General features: G+C 35.9%; 4 protein-coding genes across 7 annotated transcripts in view; 1 reads left to right on the top strand and 3 right to left on the bottom strand.

The window, feature by feature from the left end:
• LOC143147608 (uncharacterized) overlaps positions 1-261 on the bottom strand; it is a 49,698-nt gene extending 49,437 nt beyond the window's left edge. Inside the window, exon 1 of the mRNA XM_076312994.1 lies at positions 94-261. The gene's annotated coding sequence lies outside the window, so the exon portion shown is untranslated. The remainder of the gene's footprint in view (positions 1-93) is intronic.
• A 1,415-nt stretch (positions 262-1,676) lies between these two features.
• On the bottom strand, positions 1,677-10,215 carry LOC143146940 (uncharacterized). Its single transcript, XM_076311702.1, has 10 exons — positions 9,850-10,215; positions 7,900-8,702; positions 6,365-6,703; positions 6,220-6,256; positions 6,127-6,153; positions 5,983-6,071; positions 5,389-5,782; positions 4,501-4,822; positions 2,449-2,621; positions 1,677-1,931 (listed from the first exon to the last, which is right to left on the bottom strand). Exons 1-10 carry the CDS (start codon positions 10,078-10,080, stop codon positions 1,890-1,892), a joined length of 2,457 nt encoding a protein of 818 aa, XP_076167817.1. The 5' UTR covers positions 10,081-10,215; the 3' UTR covers positions 1,677-1,889.
• Positions 10,216-11,656: 1,441 nt separating this feature from the next.
• Calr (calreticulin) lies at positions 11,657-16,030 on the top strand. The gene is made up of 8 exons (XM_076311434.1): positions 11,657-11,815; positions 12,872-12,976; positions 13,078-13,281; positions 13,682-13,833; positions 14,084-14,347; positions 14,418-14,654; positions 14,839-14,985; positions 15,186-16,030. Exons 1-8 carry the CDS (start codon positions 11,731-11,733, stop codon positions 15,201-15,203), a joined length of 1,212 nt encoding a protein of 403 aa, XP_076167549.1. The 5' UTR covers positions 11,657-11,730; the 3' UTR covers positions 15,204-16,030.
• On the bottom strand, positions 16,031-20,151 carry LOC143146792 (E3 ubiquitin-protein ligase TRIM23). Of its 4 annotated transcripts, none has more exons than XM_076311431.1 (7): positions 19,795-20,151; positions 19,584-19,694; positions 18,770-19,330; positions 18,603-18,711; positions 18,034-18,407; positions 17,044-17,412; positions 16,031-16,626 (listed from the first exon to the last, which is right to left on the bottom strand). In XM_076311431.1, exons 2-7 carry the CDS (start codon positions 19,650-19,652, stop codon positions 16,432-16,434), a joined length of 1,677 nt encoding a protein of 558 aa, XP_076167546.1. In that variant the 5' UTR covers positions 19,653-19,694; positions 19,795-20,151; the 3' UTR covers positions 16,031-16,431. The 4 variants fall into 4 exon arrangements, with proteins under 4 accessions (XP_076167546.1, XP_076167545.1, XP_076167547.1 ...); XM_076311430.1 differs by having other exon boundaries at positions 19,584-19,683; positions 19,795-20,149; XM_076311432.1 differs by having other exon boundaries at positions 18,770-19,379; positions 19,584-19,683; positions 19,795-20,148.
• Positions 20,152-22,258: the final 2,107 nt, after the last annotated feature.

The raw sequence follows: 22,258 nt of genomic DNA, 5'->3' as shown, positions 1-22,258 counted from the left end.
AGGATTAGGTATATTTGATTTTATTGTACTTACTGACAAAAGTAAAGCGTACGAACTAATTCAATAAAAGCATGAACGGTTTGTCAGACTTACTAAAGTGATGTCCGATCTTGAAGCTCCCAATCTCCTTGACAGGACAGTAGTCTTCTTTGGAAAATTGTTCGTTCAAACACAATAAAAATCTCCGGGTTTACGAACGAACGATGAGATTTCACGAGCACGAACACCACGGACACGAGCGTGCAAAGGCTCGCTCGGAACTGCGGAACACGACCAGCAGCACGTCAATGAAGGAACGCCGGGCGATCGGCGTCGCTCATTCGAGCATCTCCTGCACGTGCGCGTGAAACACGCACGCGGATCGCATAGGACCGGCCCTTCCCTCGTGAGAACCCTGTTTGAGGATAATAATATTAACATTTGCACGGTTATTGATAAAGAATCATGCGAACAACCGGATCGTTTTAGAACCATATCTTAACATTTTAATGCATATAATAGTTTCAGCCTCATGATCCTGAAAAGGACTTGATGCATACACACTTAACCTAACATATTTTTACCTCCTACGTCATACGCTTTTTACGCATTAAATACATTCAAAAGTTTAAAGCACCTTTCGATTTTTATAAAAACAAAGCTTTCTTACAAATATAAACTTGTTTGTGCGATATAACACAAAAATTGCAGATCATAAATAGTCGTTAGAAAAATACGAAAAGTTTAGAAACTGCTTTCTCGATGAAACACAAGGAATTTTGATCATTTCGCCGAATATGTCTCTTCTAGCTTCCTTACGATGAAAACCGTTAGCTTGCCACGGCTGCCTCTTTAAGGTCCGGTTTTACGTGATATAAAGTCACGACTTTTAATACCGTGACATCGAATGTCACTATATCTGTTGTCGTGAACATTTTAAATATTGCGCTCTCGTAACGCCCCCGTCACAGATGTCGCGTTAAAAGTCGTGACTTTAGGTTACGTGAAAATGGATCTTTAGGGTAGCGTGGTTTCTCCGACAACGTAAGTGAGCTGCGTGGGGAAGGAACAGTTAGAAGGGGAAACAGGTACGTAAGGGGCTCCTGTACTGTGCTGATCTAGTTATATTGATTTCGATAGTATTTTGTACATAAGTAAAAGCAGAGTACCATTACGAAGCAATAGTTTATATCGACAAATAATCAATCTCTTGAAAAATTTTCAGACAGAGATTGTCAAGAATTTATTACGATAAAATATCTAAATATATACAATTAAAATTATCTCAAATTATACTTCGATTAATCGATATGCATAGATAATATTTTCAGTGAAACGTTCATATATGTACGAAAGAAGATTAATTTATTTAAAAATCGAAGAATGCTCAAAATTATTGGTCAGTAGTGTGTATATAATTTTCTCTCCCTGTCTCGTGTTACACTACTTATTCCATTCTATTTTCTCTATCACTTAAGAACGTTCACCGAGTGCACTAACCGAATTACAGCGAGTGTATAAATGATCATAGAATAGAAAGAGTGCGCACCTTGTTAGATTTAGGTTACGTTTCATCGGGTCTTGATTCAATAACAACGATTCGCCGCATCGACACGTGGACGTTCGATCGAATCGATTTTTATACAATTTTCACTCTTTATTGGAGAAAAATAGAAACACTTGATACATTCGGGGACTGTGTGGGAAAATCAAGACGATTTCACAATTGAGTTTTACGCTGTACGAGTTCCGTACGATACAAAGGCGAAAACAACGTGTTCTGTGTTCGAATACGATCGCGTTAAGGAAGTACATCGCTTTGCAAGTTACACCGTTCACTTTTTTTACGTAGAGGAATCGTGTTGCACGTGCTCGGTTCTCTCCGTTGAAAGCTTCGCAGAAGCGGCCGGTCACCTGGTCTTAATCATCGCTTTCTGTAGCTGACGGATCGTCTGAAACCGAACAGGATTGTCTCGTTAAAACTTTCGAAAAGCCGGCCAAGTGAAAAGCTTCCTTGCCGGTCGATTCTTAGACGCGAATCCCGCCTTCGTTCGTTTCCTTATTCGGCGACTCATTGTCTTCCCATTGTTCGGTACACGTTTGTACTTCCTACCGCTTGATACTCTCTTTCTTCCATTTTTTTTTTATTTTTATTTTCTATCGCATTACGCTAGATTGCACCGTGAAAAACTGTTACGCAAAGAGACTGAATTTATTCGAAGTATCTCGTACCGCGAACTTTGCCCACGCAGTGGAAAAAGGAAATCTCAGCTTCTTCTTTTTCTTCGTGAAAAATTTGAAATTCTTTAAACAGCTGCGATGGACTACAATTTCACGATGCGTAAATTTTTAGTAGGAGGGAAGGGAATTTTTAATTCATTTACATCTGTTTGAGAACGTGTAATGTACTAACTAACGCGAAAAGCGAGAAGACAATTTGAAGACAACCGTTAGAAGTAAAATCAATACCCTTTTTGCATCCTCCAGACTGGCAGGAATATATTTTGCATTCACCGTTTGCGCCAGGCTGCTGTAGTCCCTATAAAGAACGTATTGATCCTTCAGCCACTGTTTTATCGTCAATATTCTCTCTTGCACTGCAGCAACTTCATGTTTGGATTTTACATTCACGTCCACTGGTTCTGTCCGCAAAGAAAGTGGAACAATTACATTCAAGCGTGAAGTCAGAACAAAAGGTTTAAGTACTTTACACACAAAACTTGCAGTCAACTTATAAACGAGTACACCGAGTGTTCCTAACCCGTTAGTTATGGTAAAAAGCGCTACAGTATTCCATCAATATATTCGATCAATAATTCATTGAATACGATGCAATTACAGCACCCCATTTGGATAAATCTTCGTTAAGATAAACGTGTAAATAGATATAATATATGTATAAGTGATCCATTGCTGTTCATAAAAAAATACAGGATGTTTCATCTATTACGAACATCTTAAATATCTTTGTCGCCATTAAAGCTGTAAAAGAATGTCCGAAGTAAATATTCCATCGTTTGAGAGGGTAGCGATCGCATGAATAAAAACATGCAATACCGTTTAAAGAAACCTCGCGACCTTGAAGTAGTCTTAAAGATGATCTTGATAGCAACCTTTTTCTCACCGTTATATTAATTCCCTTCGATTGTGAAACTCTTTCCTGAAACATTCTTCGTATCTTTGAAAGCAACGAAGATATTCAATACATACGTAACCAATTATGGATAAAGTATTTAATATAATCACCGTGAACAATTTCTAAATTGTGTATACGAAATTGTATCATTTTCACTAATGGAGATTAAAACTGTTACATTTAACATCGTATCTTCGTAAGAATATTATCAGCGGATCGCTGAAGTTATTCCCTTGAAAATAAGTCCAAACACGACCCTATTCGGACTATTTTCAATTATACGCGATTGATTTTTTTTTTTTTTTTTTGAAACGGTTCGTACAATGTATCTAAAAGTGAAATTAGTACGAATAAGGTCGAGTCGGTGTCATTTTCATCGAGAGAATCTCATCTATTTATTGATTGCACTCTCACGAAGATACAACGAGAAATACAAAAGTGTTTAGTCGGTATTAGCATCTGTCACGTCGATACGCGTGCGGTATCGCTTTGAGGTTCGACGACCAGAGTGCTCGTAACACGAGATTCACTTGCTGTTGCGCTCACTCCCGGTGTATCTCGTTCGCTCTTCTCATCGAACGGTTCACGGGTGGCTGGTTTAGCTCGGCACGAGATAAAAAAAGGTCGATTTCTGGAACGAATTCACGACCAACCCCGACTATATGCAAATACCCGGTCCCGGTTTTTCGCACACACAGTAAAAGTTAGATAATTGCGAGAACGATGCCTGTGTTTATCCCCACCACTGAGGGGGATTCCCCTTGACACGTCACGAGGCTCGACCGCCGAGCAATGTAACCCGATCCGGGTTCAAATATCGGTGAAATACGTAACACTAACACGTCGATGAAACTTTTTTATTTACATCTTCTTTTTTAACGAAACTTCGACCAACGTATTTTTGAGTATTTCCTGATTAAAATGAGGTCAAACACGATGGAGTTTGATAAATTTTCACTTTTAATATGCGAAAGAAACGATTGTTAAATAAGTAAATATAATCCAAATTATAACGTGTTTGGTCTTATTTTAATCGCGAAACCCTCACAAGTGCAGCGGTAGAAGTTTCGTTCAAGAAGAATCAAAGACAAAAAAGGTTCATCGTTGCATTAGTATTGTATACGTTTTTTTTTCCTCGCCTCGAGTTTCAGATCACTTTCACTTATCCTATTCTACGTTCGACACAAAGGAAACTTCGAAGAACGGTTCGGGTCATATCGGTTTGAAAATCAACATCTTCGTTGGATAAGTGTTCAGATCTTGATTTTCGTGCAATTACTCAACTTTTACCGTGGTAGAGCACTACCGTACTTCTGTTATTATTACTGTAACAACTTGAACCGTTGTCAATCCAACGAACGAAACAAAAGAGTAACGCAACGTACCAGGCTTCACGAACGCTGCAATTTTTGGGAATTCAAGTGGTTTGAAAGGATCCAGCTTGGAAGACGCGAACGAGTTCCCGGGCCCGAACTCTATTCGTGTGTGTTCCAGTTCCAGTAAGTAATTACGAATGTCCTCGCGTTCCTGTTGCAGCCTCAGGGCAGCCGCTTGTTGACGCAGACAACGCGACTGTCTGCAGTCTAATCGCGAGTGTTTCTCCTCCACTTTTCCACGACTCGACGGCTTCCTGGCTTTCGACACTTTCGAGACTCTTTTCGCCTTGCTCCTCTTCTTAATCCCATGATCTTGAACGGATTCCTTCAACTGGAGAAGTTGCAAAATATTGAAAGATATATCCAAGACTATTTTCGAACAAATTTCGCAATAGTTTGTTTCCCTTTCAGGGCCGAAGGAATTGGTCGTCGTAACCACAGCTTAGAAATTTTTTTCGAAAAACAGATTTATGGAAATCGAAGATCGAGAAAACGATTACAATGTCTCTAATCTATAGCTTGGCAAAAGTAGAAATAAATATATCGTAGAAAGTTTGAAAAAATATAAAGAAACGGAACTTTACTTTAAATTAACGAATAGTTAAAAATAGTCTGGACAAGGCCGCGTTTTAACTCGTCATCGTCACGAAAATCTCGCCAATCGGTCGATAAACCGTTAATAATGTAATCTCACGAAGATACGATGAAAAATATGAAAATTTTTGCTTCAAAGTTTCGACCACCAAGCGCGTGTAATGCGAGACTCGCTTGCTGTTACTCTGTCTCTCTCGCGCTCCGTTTGAACGACGCACACAAGGCTTCGGCTCGATATTGTCATTTGTAAGCTGGAATCACTGTACTTATCAATTCAACGGTAATAATATTTATTGTTCTAACGTTTTCCAGAGATCCGGGTTTACTCTCATCTGTCTGGTCTTTCTCGGGTGTCTCGTACTCGACCGAAGGCGGCTTCACTATGATCCCGTATTTCCTAGATTTCTCTAAAGTGTTTCCCGATCCGCGGATGACCCTATGGCGCTTAACAATGGCGTCGATCGCGTCTCTGTTCAACTCTCTCAGCGTGCACGTGACATTCGACGTTCTTGGAGTCTCTCTCAAAAGTACCTCGTCGGAGACATTTTTCGAGTCCACATTTTGTACATGATTCTCCGGTGCCTCCTTCTCCGCATCGATTTTCTCAATTTTACCCTGTTCGTACACCAAGGGATTTATCTTCGTTTCTGTTCTCTTTTCGTTCTTTTGTCTTTTCTTGAAAACATTGTCGCTTTTCCTAAAAACATTGCGAAGCGTTAGGGACAAGTATCCACATAAAGTCAAAACACGATATCAATAGTAAAACAACGCCAAGCAACGTTACAACGTGTTCAATATCATCATTCACGAAGAAAATTACGAACCCAAATATTTTTTAAACTTTTAAAACAACACAGTGCGTTGTCTTTGCGGTCTCGCGAGAATCGTCGCTTTTACGTATATGTGACGTCAGTCTTGCGGGAATCGTCGCTTTTACACGTTCCGTGACGTTGATCTCTCGCGAGAATCAATGTGTCAACGTGTACCTATATAACGTGTGACCGTGTTAGCACTCCTGTGTCGAGTGTGGCTCGACATCACATTTCTTATACCAACTCCAATGTCGAGCTAGACTCGATATTATACAACGCAATTTAAATGAAAATATAAATGAAAAATATATTTCTTACACACCCTGCATTGTTGCAATTCAACATTATATCGAGACTCGCTTTTTTTTTATTTATTTCGTAAGTTAATTGAGAACTTGTTGGTAGGTAAACAAAAATTAAGGAATGCAAAGTGTTAATAAGTAGAGTTGTCACGGTGAATTTCTTACAAGGTCGATGAGGGGCTGTTCGCCCTTGAAGAGTCGTCCTTGTTTTTGTTTTCCTTGCGTTTCGTTGATTTCTCGTGAACAAAAATCACCGACCATTCGGTATTTTCTCGCGACTCATCATTCATGTTTTCGTCGGACGACTTTCGGTGCCTTTTGTTCCTTCGAGGTTGTTTGTTCGTCGACGTTTGCTTCGGTAACTTTAACAGGCTGATTGGCGGCACCTCGTCGACGTTCTCCGTCGTTTTCACGTAATTCGATAGCTCCACGTCGAGCCCGATATCACACTTGCTCGTGTCCTGTATTATTTTTGGCGCGACCAGTTCAATGATCTCTTTGTCTCTGGAAAGAACGTCTCGAGGACTTTGAAACACAATGCAATTAATATTCTCATGTTCAGGTGTAAATACTGCAACGTTTTGTAAAAAAAAAAAAAAAACTAAGATTCTAGGTTCCGATGGTGTCCGAATTTCCCATATTATTTTACATAATACTCAGCGATGTTTTCTTATATAGAAGACATTACTTATCGCACAGAATACGAATTTTGTTTTCCTTTAATATACAGAGGTATTAATCTTATAGTTTGTGTTTTATTTGTTCAAAAGAGTAACCGGGGAGTATTTGTAAAAAGTGATGAAAATTTTAAAGTTGGAAAATTTGGTTTCTTTCTTCTTAAAATGTTCTATGTGCCAATGGCAATACGGTAATGTACAATTTACCATAGCTCTTTGTAAATGGTTATAAATAATGTTTGTAGATTGCATCATCGGTACGTCGAGCATCGTTTTTGTAGAGAACAATGTATCCGCCAATGCAAGCGTTCACATTAAATATCACAAGTTTTATAATAACTTGTTCAAGATTGAGTAAAATAAATTCTTGAAATACTTCCCAATAAAAAGTGAAAAGGTAATAAAGAAACATATTTTTGGTTTCTTGTATTTTCCACACTCAATATTCTTAAGTAATCCGGGAATAAACAGGTTTGGCACTTACAATGCCAGCAGATTTAATTGGTACATTCGGTTCTTCCTGCAATTAAAATAAATCTATACAATTCTAGGAATTCAAGGACTGTGCTACGTTACTCCAATGTGTTTACGTTATCGCAAACGCGTAACGATAAAAATAAATCAATTTTTAATGACGATTATTATCTAGAGTCAGCGATATTTTGTCTTGACCCTGAAAAATTAGATTCTCGGCACGTACATTGTTTTCTACAAAAAACCCTCTTTGATTATACAGTGTGGCCAGTGAAAGACTGAATAGTACAGAACAAAAAACACTTTCACAAACATACGTTTCTTTAACTTTCTATCATTTCATTTGAAAATATAATTAACGAATCCTTGTGCGAGAAACAATATCCCTCAAATGACCATCGAATAAAAAAGCTTTCAAACGAACAAGTAATGACTTTCTGAAACCCTTCAGTATTTCAGCGACCAAGCCTGCATTGTACCAATTTCTTTAAAATTCACTCAAATCGGGTGCTATTGTGCCTACTTTCGAATCGTGAAAATCTCAACTACCTATCAACGGTCACGATCCTCTGAACACTTTCGGTCCGCTTGTGAGGCGTGATCGTGATTTGTTTTACACCGGATCTGATTGTACTCTGGGCTGCCTCCTCGATCTTCCCCGATCGGTCCTCAACGGAACTCGACGTAGAACTGGAAACCTCCTCGAACGTGTCGCTCTCGTATTCCTTCTGCCGCACTCTCAAAGAATTGTTCGACGGTTCTCCGTCCTTGTTCGTCGCGCGAGACAGTTCTGAGATAATTTCGCTTCTTTCGTCGCTGATCCCCGTGAGTTCGTCCATCGTTGTCTCCTCGTTGCCAACGTTCGCGTACGGAGCGTTGTTCTTCGTTGTTTTCTCTTCCGGTACCTTTCGTTTCCTCTCGTTTCGTCTCGTCGACGATTCGACGACGTCCATCGACTCGTACGTCCCCGTGACCGTTTTGGAATCGCCAGTAACCTCGGATAGAATCGTGGCGACCGAGGACACGTCGCTGTTCTCATGACGACTCACGTTATTCGGTGGTACGATTTCGACCCTGGCCTTGACGATGAGATTGCCCTCCCTCGAGACGGACCTCGGGCTCGAGAGGAGAGTCTTGCGAGACTCGTTTGCGGTTCTCGAGACACTTTCTTCTTTTAACCGTACGCCCGTACGGTTCTTGTCCGCGAGCGACGTTTCGATACTGATTTTAGAAGAATCCTCCGGGGACTTCTTCGACGCGGAGCTATTTACGCTGCTCGAGACGTCGTCGTCGTCGTCGTCTTTTCCCACGAGACTCGGAATCCTCACTTGGATCGTGGACTTGGGAGGTATCTGTTGGAAGTTCTTGGTGTTAACGGCGAGCGTTCGCTTCTCTCTTTGCGGAGAGTTTCGAATCTCTTCGAATTGGGGATTAACCACCGCGGGTAAATACTCGAATTGAAAAATTCAAATAATCGAAGTATATCACGGTCTTTCGAGGTATTTTTGTACGTTTTGTGGATCGTGTACGTTTTTCTATTGTTTGTGAATTGTGCAAGGTGTTTTAAAATACGTAGGCATAATTGTAGGGAAGAATTTATCAAAGTAAAAAGGGAAGGAATAATAAAAATCTGATAATGTTATTGTTTCTTCTTTCACAGTATTATCAGTTCATAATCTGAATACTATTTTTTTTTTTTTTAAATAAAATGTATGAAAATATCTTTCGTCGTTTCTTTTACCTTTTATCATCTTTGATATTTCCTGCGTGTGACCACAATTCTGTGACTCACGTGTTCAGTGAGCCGACATATTTAATAGAGGTCTGTATATACACGTGTCGTAAAAAACGTGTACGAGACAAACAGCTCCACTACGTAATTGATAGTTTTATTGTTTACAGTTTTTTTTTTTTTTTACCAAATTTGGACGTTTTGACGTCTGTAAACGGGATCGTGTAACTGAAACACTTTACGTATCTTTTTATAAAAATATTTATTTTCCGATTTATTTCCGCGAAAGTTGTTTTCTTTTCGATCCTACACGTGTTTACTTATGATACAACGATGATAACGGGTGTCGTTACGATTGAAAAATAATCTGTGTTGTATTTTTAACTCTTGAAAAATAATTGCTGGTCGTTGCACGTGCAATTTATAGCCCTGGTGTAACTCTTTGGGGCACGGGTGCTAAACGTGTGAAATAATGCAAAACAATCGGATATTTAATTATTAAATGGAATATTAACGGTCTCATCGTGCAACTCGTATGGAGTTATTTTAATTTTTCATGGTGGATCGAAAAATATTCCACCGTGCATATCAGGGTATTAAAATGGTAGAATTATTTCTTAACCCACTGTGCCCCGAAGAGTTAAAAGCGTGCGATATTCGTGAAGACAGCCACCGTTCCCAAAAAGTCTCTAACTTCAAACGATACTCGAGATGATTCGAAATTTCTGTCATTCGTTCAAAATAACTTATTTTAAATTTGCCGCTACCTTTGACCCAACCTCGTCTTCTGCATCGATGGCGGTAAAACCTTGAGCGGTGTCAGGTTTGTTGTTGCTGGCGGCTTTGAAGCCGGCTCGCTGGTTCCTCGGTGTGTCGTCAATGGAACTTTCGGTGCTCACGTTACTCTGGCCCCGTTTGCCCTCGTTACACTTAATATTGTACTTCCTGTCCATCTCCTTCAACCGCATCAACGCGGCCGTCGCCTTCGAACGTAACATTTTTACTCTTTTTTTTTAATACTATTTACGTACGCATATACGTAGTTATCCTTTTTGGTAAGTTCCTCCTTAACGGAGAACTTCACTAGCGTTTGACAGCTTTCACTGGCTTCACTTGTAGATTTTCGTGCACGTTGCGCTCGACCGAGGCGAAGTGCGGTTGCCGGAGGTCGTTGCCAGGGAAACAATTCGTACACACGACGGTTTGAAACCCGATACGTCGGTCGAGAAACGTGTTTGACCGTACGTATTTTACTTGCCGGTAACAGCCGTCAGAATTGATAAATAGTTTTCCATCATCGGAAAATTGAATTTTGGTCGAATCATTTTATAAAGATATGGATAGATAAGATACGACAAAGAGGAGGATCTAACAAATTCAGTTTACAGCTTAGACAAACAAATCGTACGTATACTACGATCGAATATGTTTCCATCGAACAGTTCTTATCTATCGACACAGTTGTTTGCCCGGTTCATTAAGAAAGAACAGATTCACCGTTTGATATATTCAATTACCGCTGTTTTTACTTTTCAGAAAGGTGACAAGATTTTCGAAGATCGGGGATGATATCAGTGAATCATCGAAGAATGATAATATTGTAAATTGTAAAATGCAGTGTTCGATTTCGGTTAAAATTGTACGATAATTGTTTCACATTTTATCGATAATATCTAATATGATTACACAAGTGTGTGTAGGAAGCACGTGTAACTTCTTGACGCTGCGGTGTTCTCTCTACAAAAAAAAGAAAAACACGTCTGTTTAATGCTTGCATAAATGTACATAGATAGTGAAACGACGAAGGAGGAAAATAATATTAAGGTTAATAGAACATATGATTTATTAAACGGTATAAAATATTTCAAAGTGCGTTAAAAGAAAAACCTAGCAAATTGTAATAAATAATGGTCATTGTTTTTACTTCGTTTTTAAAAAATATAAAAATTCATTCGTTCAATTAGTAATTTCTTAAAAACAATTTATAATATAATAGATTAATTTTGTTTCTCTTGTGTTTTAAATAAGACTTTGCGTACGGGGATGTACAAATTGTTCCAAAGTATGTAATACAATCTGACAAGAATGTTATAAATAATTACAACTACATTTGTACATTGTAATAAGATTTATCGAATCGTGTACATTGCAATGAAATATATTTAATTGATTTTTTTAAAAATGGAACGTCGATTTACACCACGTGTTACAGATCACCTGTGTGCACTTTGTACAAATGTTCGAGAGAAAAATATTTAAACTAATCGTTCACGTGAGCGATTCATCAAATTATACTGTGTTTAAATATCGCTCCTAACAATGGCTATCGAATAGCCAACCAATAGAAATGTTCCACTAAACCGCTACTCCTATCTCCTGCCATATCGACAATAGATAAAATAAGGTAATAGCTGACGTAAGGTTATTTGCGCGCGGCATGGCTATAACCTGCCACGGCGCGGCGGCTGGTTGGTCGAGCGTGGTCAGTGTTGATTGGACAACGGGAGTCCGCCAATCGGCGCCCTCCATCTGTCTACCCCGGCGGCTGCTAACTCGCCAACCACGACTACTATTCAGGCATTATCGGCTAGTTCGTCGCAGAGTTAAGATCTTCGTCGACCGGACTCTCGTCGTCCCGGCGTCTAAAAATGCGGTCCTTCTGCTCGTTCGTGCTTCTGCTGGCAATTACACTTGTGACCGCGGAGGTCTACTTTGAGGAGAAATTCCTCGACGGTGAGTAACTGTTTCTCGAGAACTTTTTGCCTTTGTCTTAGTTTCCTTCTCGATCCCTGCTTCGTCCATCGACTCTCCATATTCAAACTGAGAAAGTCTAGAAAAATCAGTAGACTTCCTGATATGGTTTTCTTTATACAAACCACACCCACGTTTTGTATTTGCAGAGTTTTGTCTAAAAAAGTTGTCGGTTTTGATGTATTTTCTTGAAAAATTTTTTCTACATCGCTGCGGAGAGAGGGGTGATACATACATTGTATATTTCTCCTTGGTAACCCACACGCCCTTGCTCAGTGGTTTCTGCAATTTCATGTGTATGCACGCATGTACATTTGCCTGTAATTTTGACACGATAATACAGTCAGTTGTTCATAGAACTGTTTACGCTGCCATATGTGAATCCGGAAAGTCGAAATTCCCATAGACGTGGCGAGGGGGAAATTGTCTCGTGGCACAGGCACAAGCCTACCGTGTGGGTTTTGCCGACATGACGCGCGATCGATCGGTTGATCTGCGTTGAACGCTTTCTGCTTCGAAATAAACCTCTCCTCGTGCTTGGGGAAAAAAACGTATGGGGACGACTCTATCATCTTAATTTTCATTGCGTTTTTTCATTAAATGTTTTTATTCTAACATAATGAATTCAATAATAAACGGCGCTAGGAAATATTTAAAATATTATTCTGAATAATAAGCACCTTACGAAGTAGTATTTTAATTACATGTAAATAATTTTATTTCAAAATGTAAGGTACAAGTATTTTATCTTAATATATTACAAAATTTTTGAAATCACAATATACTTCTTAAAAACTCTTATTGAAATTTGAAATTTAAATTTATTAATGTGTTTAAAAATACATGTGTATTTTCGATTGTAATATTTACTATCATTAATGTGTTGTTAAATAAAAAGAATACTCCAATAATTAAGTAATGTTTGTGGTTGCACGAGCAATGTGATTTTATTTAATTCACTGCTGTGAAAATGATATCAATTAAAGTATTATTCTCTATGTATGTATTATATTTTCATAAATTTCTTTTTGTTTGCAGATTCTTGGGAAAAGAACTGGGTATACTCTGAACATCCTGGAAAAGAATTTGGAAAGTTTGTTCTGAGTCATGGAAAGTTTTGGAATGATCCTGAGAATGATAAAGGTAAATGGAAGAAAGTAATTTTACACATTAACTTCTAAAATTTGCAACTTTTAAAAATTTTATTTTATCGATTATGTATAAATTTTTTCATTTTTTAATAGGTATTCAAACCTCTCAGGATGCAAGATTCTATGCTTTAAGCAGAAAATTCAAACCCTTCAGCAACAAGGATAAACCACTTGTTGTTCAGTTCACTGTTAAACATGAACAAAATATTGATTGTGGTGGTGGATATGTTAAAGTATTTGATTGTTCATTGGATCAGAAAGATATGCATGGAGATAGTCCATATCAGATTATGTTTGGTAAGAATTTTTAAGTACTTCAAAGTATAATCAAGGAACTTTAAGTTTATGTTTTTAAAAAGGCCGAGCCTAGAGTCACTGGTTACACCCAGTGGTGGATTGGTGCTGATGGAACTCGGAGAGTAATTTCTTACATATGCCCTGGATATAGTTCTTATACATATTCCAGGCACCAGTTAAGATACATTAATTTTTTTGCTAATTATTGCAGATTTTTATGCAGTGGAAAAGTAAAAATTTTAGTACTGTAAATTAAAAATTTTTTGTAGTACTACAAATAGTAGGAATGAATATTTGCACTCCCAATGTTGAAATGTGTAACCTCATACTTCTTCTGGCACAAGTCCAATAAGCATGATCTGTTTAATTCTGATGCTTGAATGTATATGTGTTTCCATAGGACCTGATATTTGTGGACCTGGAACTAAGAAAATACATGTCATTTTCAACTACAATGGAAAGAATCTTTTGATCAACAAAGACATTCGCTGCAAAGACGACATTTACACTCACATGTACACACTGATTGTTAATCCTGATAATACATACAAAGTAAGGAAGTAAAAATATTGTAATGCATTGGTATATCGAGTCTAGAGTCTCTTGTTCTCATTGATTTACTATGGAAAATAAGAGCTACAGAATCTCGAAGAATGAAGATTATCTTGCTTATTAAATGTATATGAATTATACTCTGCTTCTCTACAAATTAAGCAAAGAACAACAGTTCATTGTAATTGCAAATATGACCGAGTTCCTCTTTTATAGCCGCATTCTGATTATGGTTTAAATTTTCTTTCAGGTTCTCATTGACAATGAAGTAGTTGAATCTGGTGAACTGGAAACGGATTGGGACTTGCCACCAAGGAAAATTAAGGACCCATCTCAGAGCAAACCTGATGATTGGGATGATAGTCCTACCATTCCTGATGCAGATGATCAGGAACCAGAAGACTGGAACAAACCAGAACACATTCCTGATCCTGAGGCATCCAAACCAGAAGATTGGGATGATGAGATGGATGGAGAGTGGGAGGCGCCTATGATAGACAATCCTGAATACAAAGTTAGTTTTATAAAATTTAGTTTATATTCTATTCAATGTTTTTGCTAATCTAATCTAATTTCTTTTTCAGGGTGAATGGAAGCCAAGACAGATTGATAATCCCAACTACAAAGGACCTTGGATTCATCCAGAGATCGACAATCCCGAATACACTCCTAATCCTGAACTATATATGAGGGATGAAATTTGCGCCATTGGCTTCGATCTTTGGCAAGTGAAGTCTGGAACAATCTTTGATAATGTTCTCATTACGGACGATCCAGAAGTCGCTCGCAAATTTGGTGAAGAAGTCTGGAAGCCTACTTTCGTAAGTATACAAATATACACACTGTTAATTGTCAAATTAAATCATAGTAAATGATGTTAAAAGCTTTACTGATATTCATGAGCGATACAAAAGCTGGAATTCCTCGTTGCTGATCGTAGAATTCAAGTTATGGAATTTTTAATATGAAATAGTGGGTATGGATTACATAATTTGTATATTTTAGGAAGGTGAGAAGAAAATGAAAGAGGCTCAAGACGAGGAGCAGAGTAAGCAGCGAAAAAAGGAAAACAAAGTGAATGAAGATAATAAAGATGATGATGAAGATGAAGACGCAGATGAAGGGGGGGACAACAACGTCCCAGATATTGAGGTTAATATTGAATATTTTAACATTAATGTCTTTATACTGCAATGTTTTAAATTTCTTATTCACTTAAAACTATTGACGAAATATTATTAAGTAATAATCACATTTATTTCGGATTTTAATTTATTTAAGAATTAAGAAAAATCTTTTTTTCTATTGTAACTACGACAGTAGCTAAACCACTATTTTTCTTTGATTTTCAGGAGCACGATGAATTGTAAATAAACGTGTCTTGATCGACACAAACACAGACTGTATTCCAGGAGCTGTGTGGCCGCGACACGCACCACTTTCCGAAAGCAAAAAATTACACTAAAAAGAAAGAGAAAGACATTATCATGAAACGAACGAAAACATTTTACTATCGAATTCCGGCTCATGGAAAATTTTGAAACAGTGAATTGCAAGAGTCTTTTTTTTCTTCTAAATTGAATCATGGCCTCGTCTTCGCAGCCTAAACATTTTATCCTAGTCTTCGCTTTTCGTTCGTGTTCCACGAAATTTTGTCAGCGAAAAATGTTACCGACTAATCGAGTGTAGAACAAATCAAAGTGCTCGCTGTGCTGCCGAAAGTACGCTGCCACCGAAATGTGTATTTTATATATATATAATTCTATATATGTATATATATATATATATATAAATGTTACACACACCATACATATATAATATATATGTATTATATAAATAGAGTCATCTTGCCCCGTGTCCCCACCATGGCACAGCTCCACAAAAGACTCTAAGTTGTTCCGTTTTTGTTTGTCAAGTGTTTTTATATACGATTAAAAAGTAATTGAGATGTAATTTAAACGATGCTATATTATATATAAATATATATATATTATATATTATTTCAATTTCCGTACAGTGTACGCGTATTAAAAAAAAGCTCGCTCCAATTAAAAGGATAAAAAAAGAAGTAAGAGTGATTGGGATGTGTGCTACAAATATGACTGAATGAATAAATAAATAAATAAATAATTGGTATGATTCATGTATCAAAGGTAACCAATAACCAATGTAATAAAATAAATAAGACTTTTCTAGATGTGCTCGGGCCGTTTATTTTCGCCTGCTTCGTTTCTTCATCGATGTTAGAATCTAATTAACGTAGTTACTACGGTTAGCAATTATTACGTCACATCTAATGCACTACGTAACGAGTGTCTTTCGATCACTTTTATCACAACCTTGATTAATCGACAAAGATATTGCGGAATGTGCAATTTACAAATTACAAAGTACTGAGATCAGTTGTTGCGATCTTGATTGTTTTCTAGCGCTTTCGGTGCTGTAGGTGCTTACAAGTGCTTCAGTCGATCAGTGCGATGCGTACAATGAACACAAATGAACTTTCACAAAACAAACGCGACTAAAGAATCTTGCATCCAGTAAATATTACATATTTGAATTTTAACACCGAAAGCACTATATTCATAATTTACACGTTTACGATACTATAGGTATCGTATACAAGGTTTCGTGAGCACCCAATTGTTGCGTCAACCACTCAAGACCTTGCGTTGAACCACTAGCGTTTGTGACTAAAGATGAACCTTGTATGTGCCATGCTCTACCACAACATAGTTTTTGTAAGCAGAGAATGTCGGTCAGCTCTACAACGCTGGCACAGCCGGCAATATCCTGCAAAGTAACGAATAATGTGCAACAATTAATATTAGTCAAGAATCAAATACCACAGGTATTGAATTAGTAACCAATTCCTTTGCGACAGAATTGAGCAAATTTTTTTTGAAATTACAATAAGAAATAACGATTTTGTAAAATATTTTAATCTTTCATTTGTAATAATATGATTTAACAGCTCCTTTTAATAATTTAGATCTATTTTAATACAATGATGAATGAAATGATAGAAATTAAAAGACCAAGGGTGGTTTGATGTATCATTTGAAAACCATATGTATTTACTATGCAATTAAAAAATATTTATTTAATATCTAAATTTATTCAAATTATTTCTTGAAATGTAATATTTAAAAAATAATATGTCAAACCTCTCTAAGTCTGTTTCGAAAATACTTTGTATAATTGGCTCACCTGTTTATTAGCATAGATCAGAAATAAAGCGCCTTTAAGTTTACGTTCGTTAACAATTTTCGACAATTCATTCTGCGCCTCCTCGAATCGAGATCTGTTGCTAGCATCAACCACAAAAATAACAGCTTGTGTGTTATGATAGTAATGTTTCCATAGTGGTCTAAATTTTTGTTGGCCACCAACATCCCACAATGAATACACCAGATTTTTGTATTCCAAACTCTCAACGTTGAATCCTATAGTAGGAATCGGCGGGCCAGAAAGCGTAATACCTCTCATTGCCGATAAGATGCTAGTTTTCCCCGCATCATCCAATCCCAAGATCACCACACGTATGTCGATTTTTGTACCGATATGTACTCTATTATCCTAATGTGGTAAATAATTTTGTAAGTCGTGTCACAAGAATCGAAAAATATTTTTCTCAATCTACTGTAAATTACAAGTTTGTTACATAACTAAAGAGTGTTAAAAAAAAAAATAAAAGCTGATACCGAGATTTGTGAATTTTATCGCTTATGGCTAATAAATTTGTAACAAACTGTATTTAAAAACTCTACAAATCGAGTGTTTCAATTACCTAATTTTTAACATTTTAATTTCAAGCTGGATAAATTTGCAATATGTTTACGAAATTATTAGAATACTTATAATGGAAGATTACAAAGTATCAGATGCTTATTATGATGAAACTTTGTACAAATGTTTGTATTTCTTTGTTGATTCCAACTCTCAAGTTACAAAAGACATTAAAAAATGTTTCAAATAAAAGTTCTTCTGTTTCCAGGGACTTGTAAATTAGTAGAAAGATATGTTTGCAAATAATTTTTTTGTTATGTAGACATAAATGACTGACTCTAAGGCACAATTCCTTCCTTAAAGTAGAAAAGTAGCGGCAATGAAATATCGCAGTTCTTAAGTTGAACCAATAAACTTTTGTGCCTAGTTTTATACTCTTTGATTTTAAATGAAGAAATTATAAAGACATACCCTACTAAATATTATAGGTATAGAAGACTCAGGTGTAAGAAAATCAGGACTCAATTGAGCATAGTGTTGCTGTTGTTGTTCCAGAGTAGTTAAGACTTCCTTAACTTTTGTTGCACTGCATAGTAGTTTCCAGTCTTCTGAATCTAAAATACTTTCACATTGAATGCACACATCGGCCATCTGAGATCTTGTGGTGGTAAGATCTTGTTGTTGCTGTCTCAAAGCACATAGTCTCCCACGTGTTTCCGTTTCAATGCAGGATATGGCTGCATTTTCTTGCTCTGCCAGCAAGGCTCGTAATTCCTCAAAGTGTTGACGGACTCGCTGCCTTGCATCTTCTATTGCCCATCCTTCCAACTTTTGTATCACTGTCTCTGAATAATGTAATTGTAGTTATTATTTTCTTTTCATTTAATCATTAATTTTTTGTTTACAATCAAGCTGATGATTTTGTTTTTTAATTACAGAGTGACTATTTGTTATTTTTAATATAAAATTAGAAAAAAGGAGAGAAATGAAAAATTAGTTATTGCAAATGAGTTAATAGCAAATGGAAAACAATAACGTGCCTATTCGGTGTGCTGTGTCCCTCATACTCTCCATAAATTGTGTCATTTTTTGCAGAGCAGTAACAATAGACTTTCTAATATTTTCTGCTTCAACTTCCACCAAAGCCAGCTACAATTTAAACAAAACATAGAATATTCATCATTTGTCACCAGTTTGTGTGTGTTACCTTATGCGTACTGTGTCTGCCATAGTCCTTGCACAAATAGCACATAAGTGAATTATGACAGCCTTCCTGAGTACAAGTAAATTCTGTTACATGTGTTGTATGCACTGAACATTTTGGTTTGTCCTTTGGTTTTTCAGATAAAGGTACACGTTTGTGTTTACTAAGAGTCTTGGAGGAGTGAATTGTACCATCACAGTTTTCGCACAAGTGTGTAGAGCAAACAGTACAATACAACACTGCAATATGTGCTTCATCTTCGTCACAAGATTGATTAGATTGTAGTCTTTCTCTTTCAAGTATCAATATTTTTTCGTCGTTTGATTGTTCCAATCTTTCTAATAATTCGATCAAAGCAAAATTCTTTTTTAGACTATAGATATTATTTTGACTGATGCTTGTTGGTTGTCTGTCGAAGGGGCACAGCAGAAATTGTTGGTCTGCCGTGTAGGGTCTTATGCTTAATAAACATGAATGACACACTGTATGGCCACAGTGTAACAATCTGGGAACCTTCACTCCATCAATGGCAAATACCTCGTCGCAGACTCGACATTCTAGCATCTGAAAAAATTTATTCAAATACTAGAATACCTCTGCTATTTTTCAATATCTGTAATTGGAAACAAAAGCATTTGCAGGCTCATGTTTATATAACATATTTTCATTAACAAAATTAATAGAATACATCGTGGTACAATTAGACTAAACAATTTAAGTGTAGATTACAAAGAAGTAAAGAACTTAAAGTGACCTATTTTAAATACGAAGAAAATCGTTTATTTTTAAGGTAAAATATTTCGAATTATTTGCTTACGTTCGTTTTCATAGTTGGTGTTAACGTCTGTTTAAAATATTTGCTTAATCCATCCATGTCTTCCGTCATGATAATTATTGTTTTCCTTTTTTTATCAGGCCTGAAAAGAAACTAGACTTTATTGGTAATCGTACATAAAAGATCAAATGTAATATACGTAATATAATTGTAAACGACGGAAACAGTAATTGTGGCTGTAAGTAACACGTACCTTTCGTGCTTCGAATTCAGCGTATCCTTTTATCAGTTACAGCATTCGTGAACGATAAACCATGAAGTTTCAATTGACACTGATGACAATTTATCAATCGATATACAAGAATATTATTTCGAATTTATAACATTACGCATACTAAAGTGTATGCAATGCAAAAATATGCATATGTGCATACGTTACTATGCTAAACACGAAACTATGTTACACTCGATACGATTCCGTACTTGCCATAATTCGCGTTATAGGTGGTTATATGTACATTAGTATCAAAAGTCTTTTTTTATAATATATACAAATATATTTTTATAAATTTTAAGTTATTATTAAGTAATTATTTAGATTATACTTGTCAACATTCATTCTTAAGTGTATGTATATATATTCAATAAATATAGTTTAATCCTTGGGATGATTATCTACATACTATTCACAAAGAAAATGAACAGTGAAATGTTGCCATCTAGTAGTGAACGGAACACAAACTCTTAAAGTTAATTTTCTGGGTTTATCCTCACGACAAACTTTGAAATATGTATAGAATTATAAATATAAAAATCACAGATAAAGTATAAGATACACAGATATGACATAAAATAGACGTTGTAGGCAATACTTTTTAATATTACAAGCATTAGAAGCCTGTAATTCCCTCATCATTTCCGTATCACTTTCAACGTTATCGATTCGGATTGGAATAAAATAACGACCTTGAAAAATAGAAATGATCTATAGAGAATAACATTTAATTAAACCACCTTAAATGAATATGAAAAGCCAAAGTTTAACTGATTATTTTTGTAGACATAAAAATTATAGTTAAGAATAATACGAATCGGTTATCGATAGTAAAATTTTGATCTTCCAACAGAACGACTGTAGAAAATGTAACTTCTGTGAGTACCATGTAAATTATAAGAATTAAACAAAGGTTAAATTAACGAATCTAATGAACAATTATTACTTTCTATGTTTTAAAAGTTATGTTATTTAAAAAACATATCAGTAATTATTTTTTATTTCGAATTTTAATTAAAATTTCTGTTTGGTGAGTATAGTTTTCGAAATCACCGTTTTGAAATAAAAAAGTCGCTTTAAAAATATTGATATTTTACAAGTTTTATATTTCAAAGCATGTAACAGCAATTTCTGTAAAATGAAACCTCTGTTCCGTATCTCGTTTATTGGCTGCCCTCTATTATGTGTCACGAAAAAACGTTACGTGGAACATTTACTCTAGATGTCACTTGTGTTTGTATCACTTATTATTATCTGTCGGTAATTAACTGCGAAAATTATACTATCAAGTTTTTTGGACCAAATGAATTTTTGTCGAATAAATAAATATTCTAATATTCTTTCTATATTCTTTATAGTAATACTATTTATAATAGTATAATTGTTTATTCAAATTATTTAAGCTATTATATATATATATATATATATATATAAAATATAGAATAATAATTACTATATATGTATGATATTATAGTAGATAAAATTACGAATGCGCTGACCGAATGTGTGTTGTATCCTAAGAATTTTCTTCGCGATAATTATTAACTTTTTATTACCTCATTTATATTCTCCTTAAAAACTTCAATTTTTATTCGCAAACTGCGCCAGTGTTGTCACATAAATAGATTAAAAAGAAAAATAGTTTACAACTCAGTGATACATGTGCTCCCAAATTCAACTCAAAAGTGGTAGTCAATTGCGTGTTTCGATGAATTTAAAAATATTCTTGTTCATCAAATTTTCCTACAAAAGCTGTCTTACTTAATCGATTTATAATATTTTAGTCAAAGTTGTATGTTTCTCGATTATAATCGACAGGGCAAACATATATCTTGAATGATTGTTTGACTTCTGCAGTATTATGCGACCCTTATTCGCTGAAGTGTTCATACTCGAAGTATCGAAATGTAAGGATTTGAATTTAACGACCTATACACGATGCCGATTTACTAGTGTTTGTAGGTTAGATTGACCGTTTTTTTTTTAAAAGCATGGTTAAACTGCCAATAAATCTCCACTGTGGAAGGGCCACTTTACATAGAGAGGGATGCATTTTTCCTTCAGTTAACAATAATTACACATCAACTTATTTTGTATCCCGTACTTCGTGTCATATCGCAGACATGTATCGCTTTTAATTATTAGTTTTTCATAAAAATTCGCATTAATATAAGCGACGTGTCTATTGCATATAAAAAATGAAATTATTAGATATATGTTTCTAATAAAAAATTCCGTATAGTTGTTCTCAATAGCGGTAGCCACTTGTGATGGTTATACGGACTCGCGGTACGCAAAAACTGTGGTGTTTTACAACATTACGAATTGTTCGATAAATCATAGAATAGCTTTACTCTTCATAGAAAGAGACAGAGACAGCATATTGTCATTGCACGTGATACTGTGTCAGTATACGAAGCGAGGTAACGAGAAGTAAACAAAC

Source organism: Ptiloglossa arizonensis, chromosome 5 (genome assembly GCF_051014685.1).
Source record: "Ptiloglossa arizonensis isolate GNS036 chromosome 5, iyPtiAriz1_principal, whole genome shotgun sequence".
Taxonomy (NCBI): domain Eukaryota; kingdom Metazoa; phylum Arthropoda; class Insecta; order Hymenoptera; family Colletidae; genus Ptiloglossa; species Ptiloglossa arizonensis.
The sequence above is the reverse complement of the archived record's forward strand: the minus strand, read 5'-3'. Positions and strand labels throughout refer to the sequence as shown.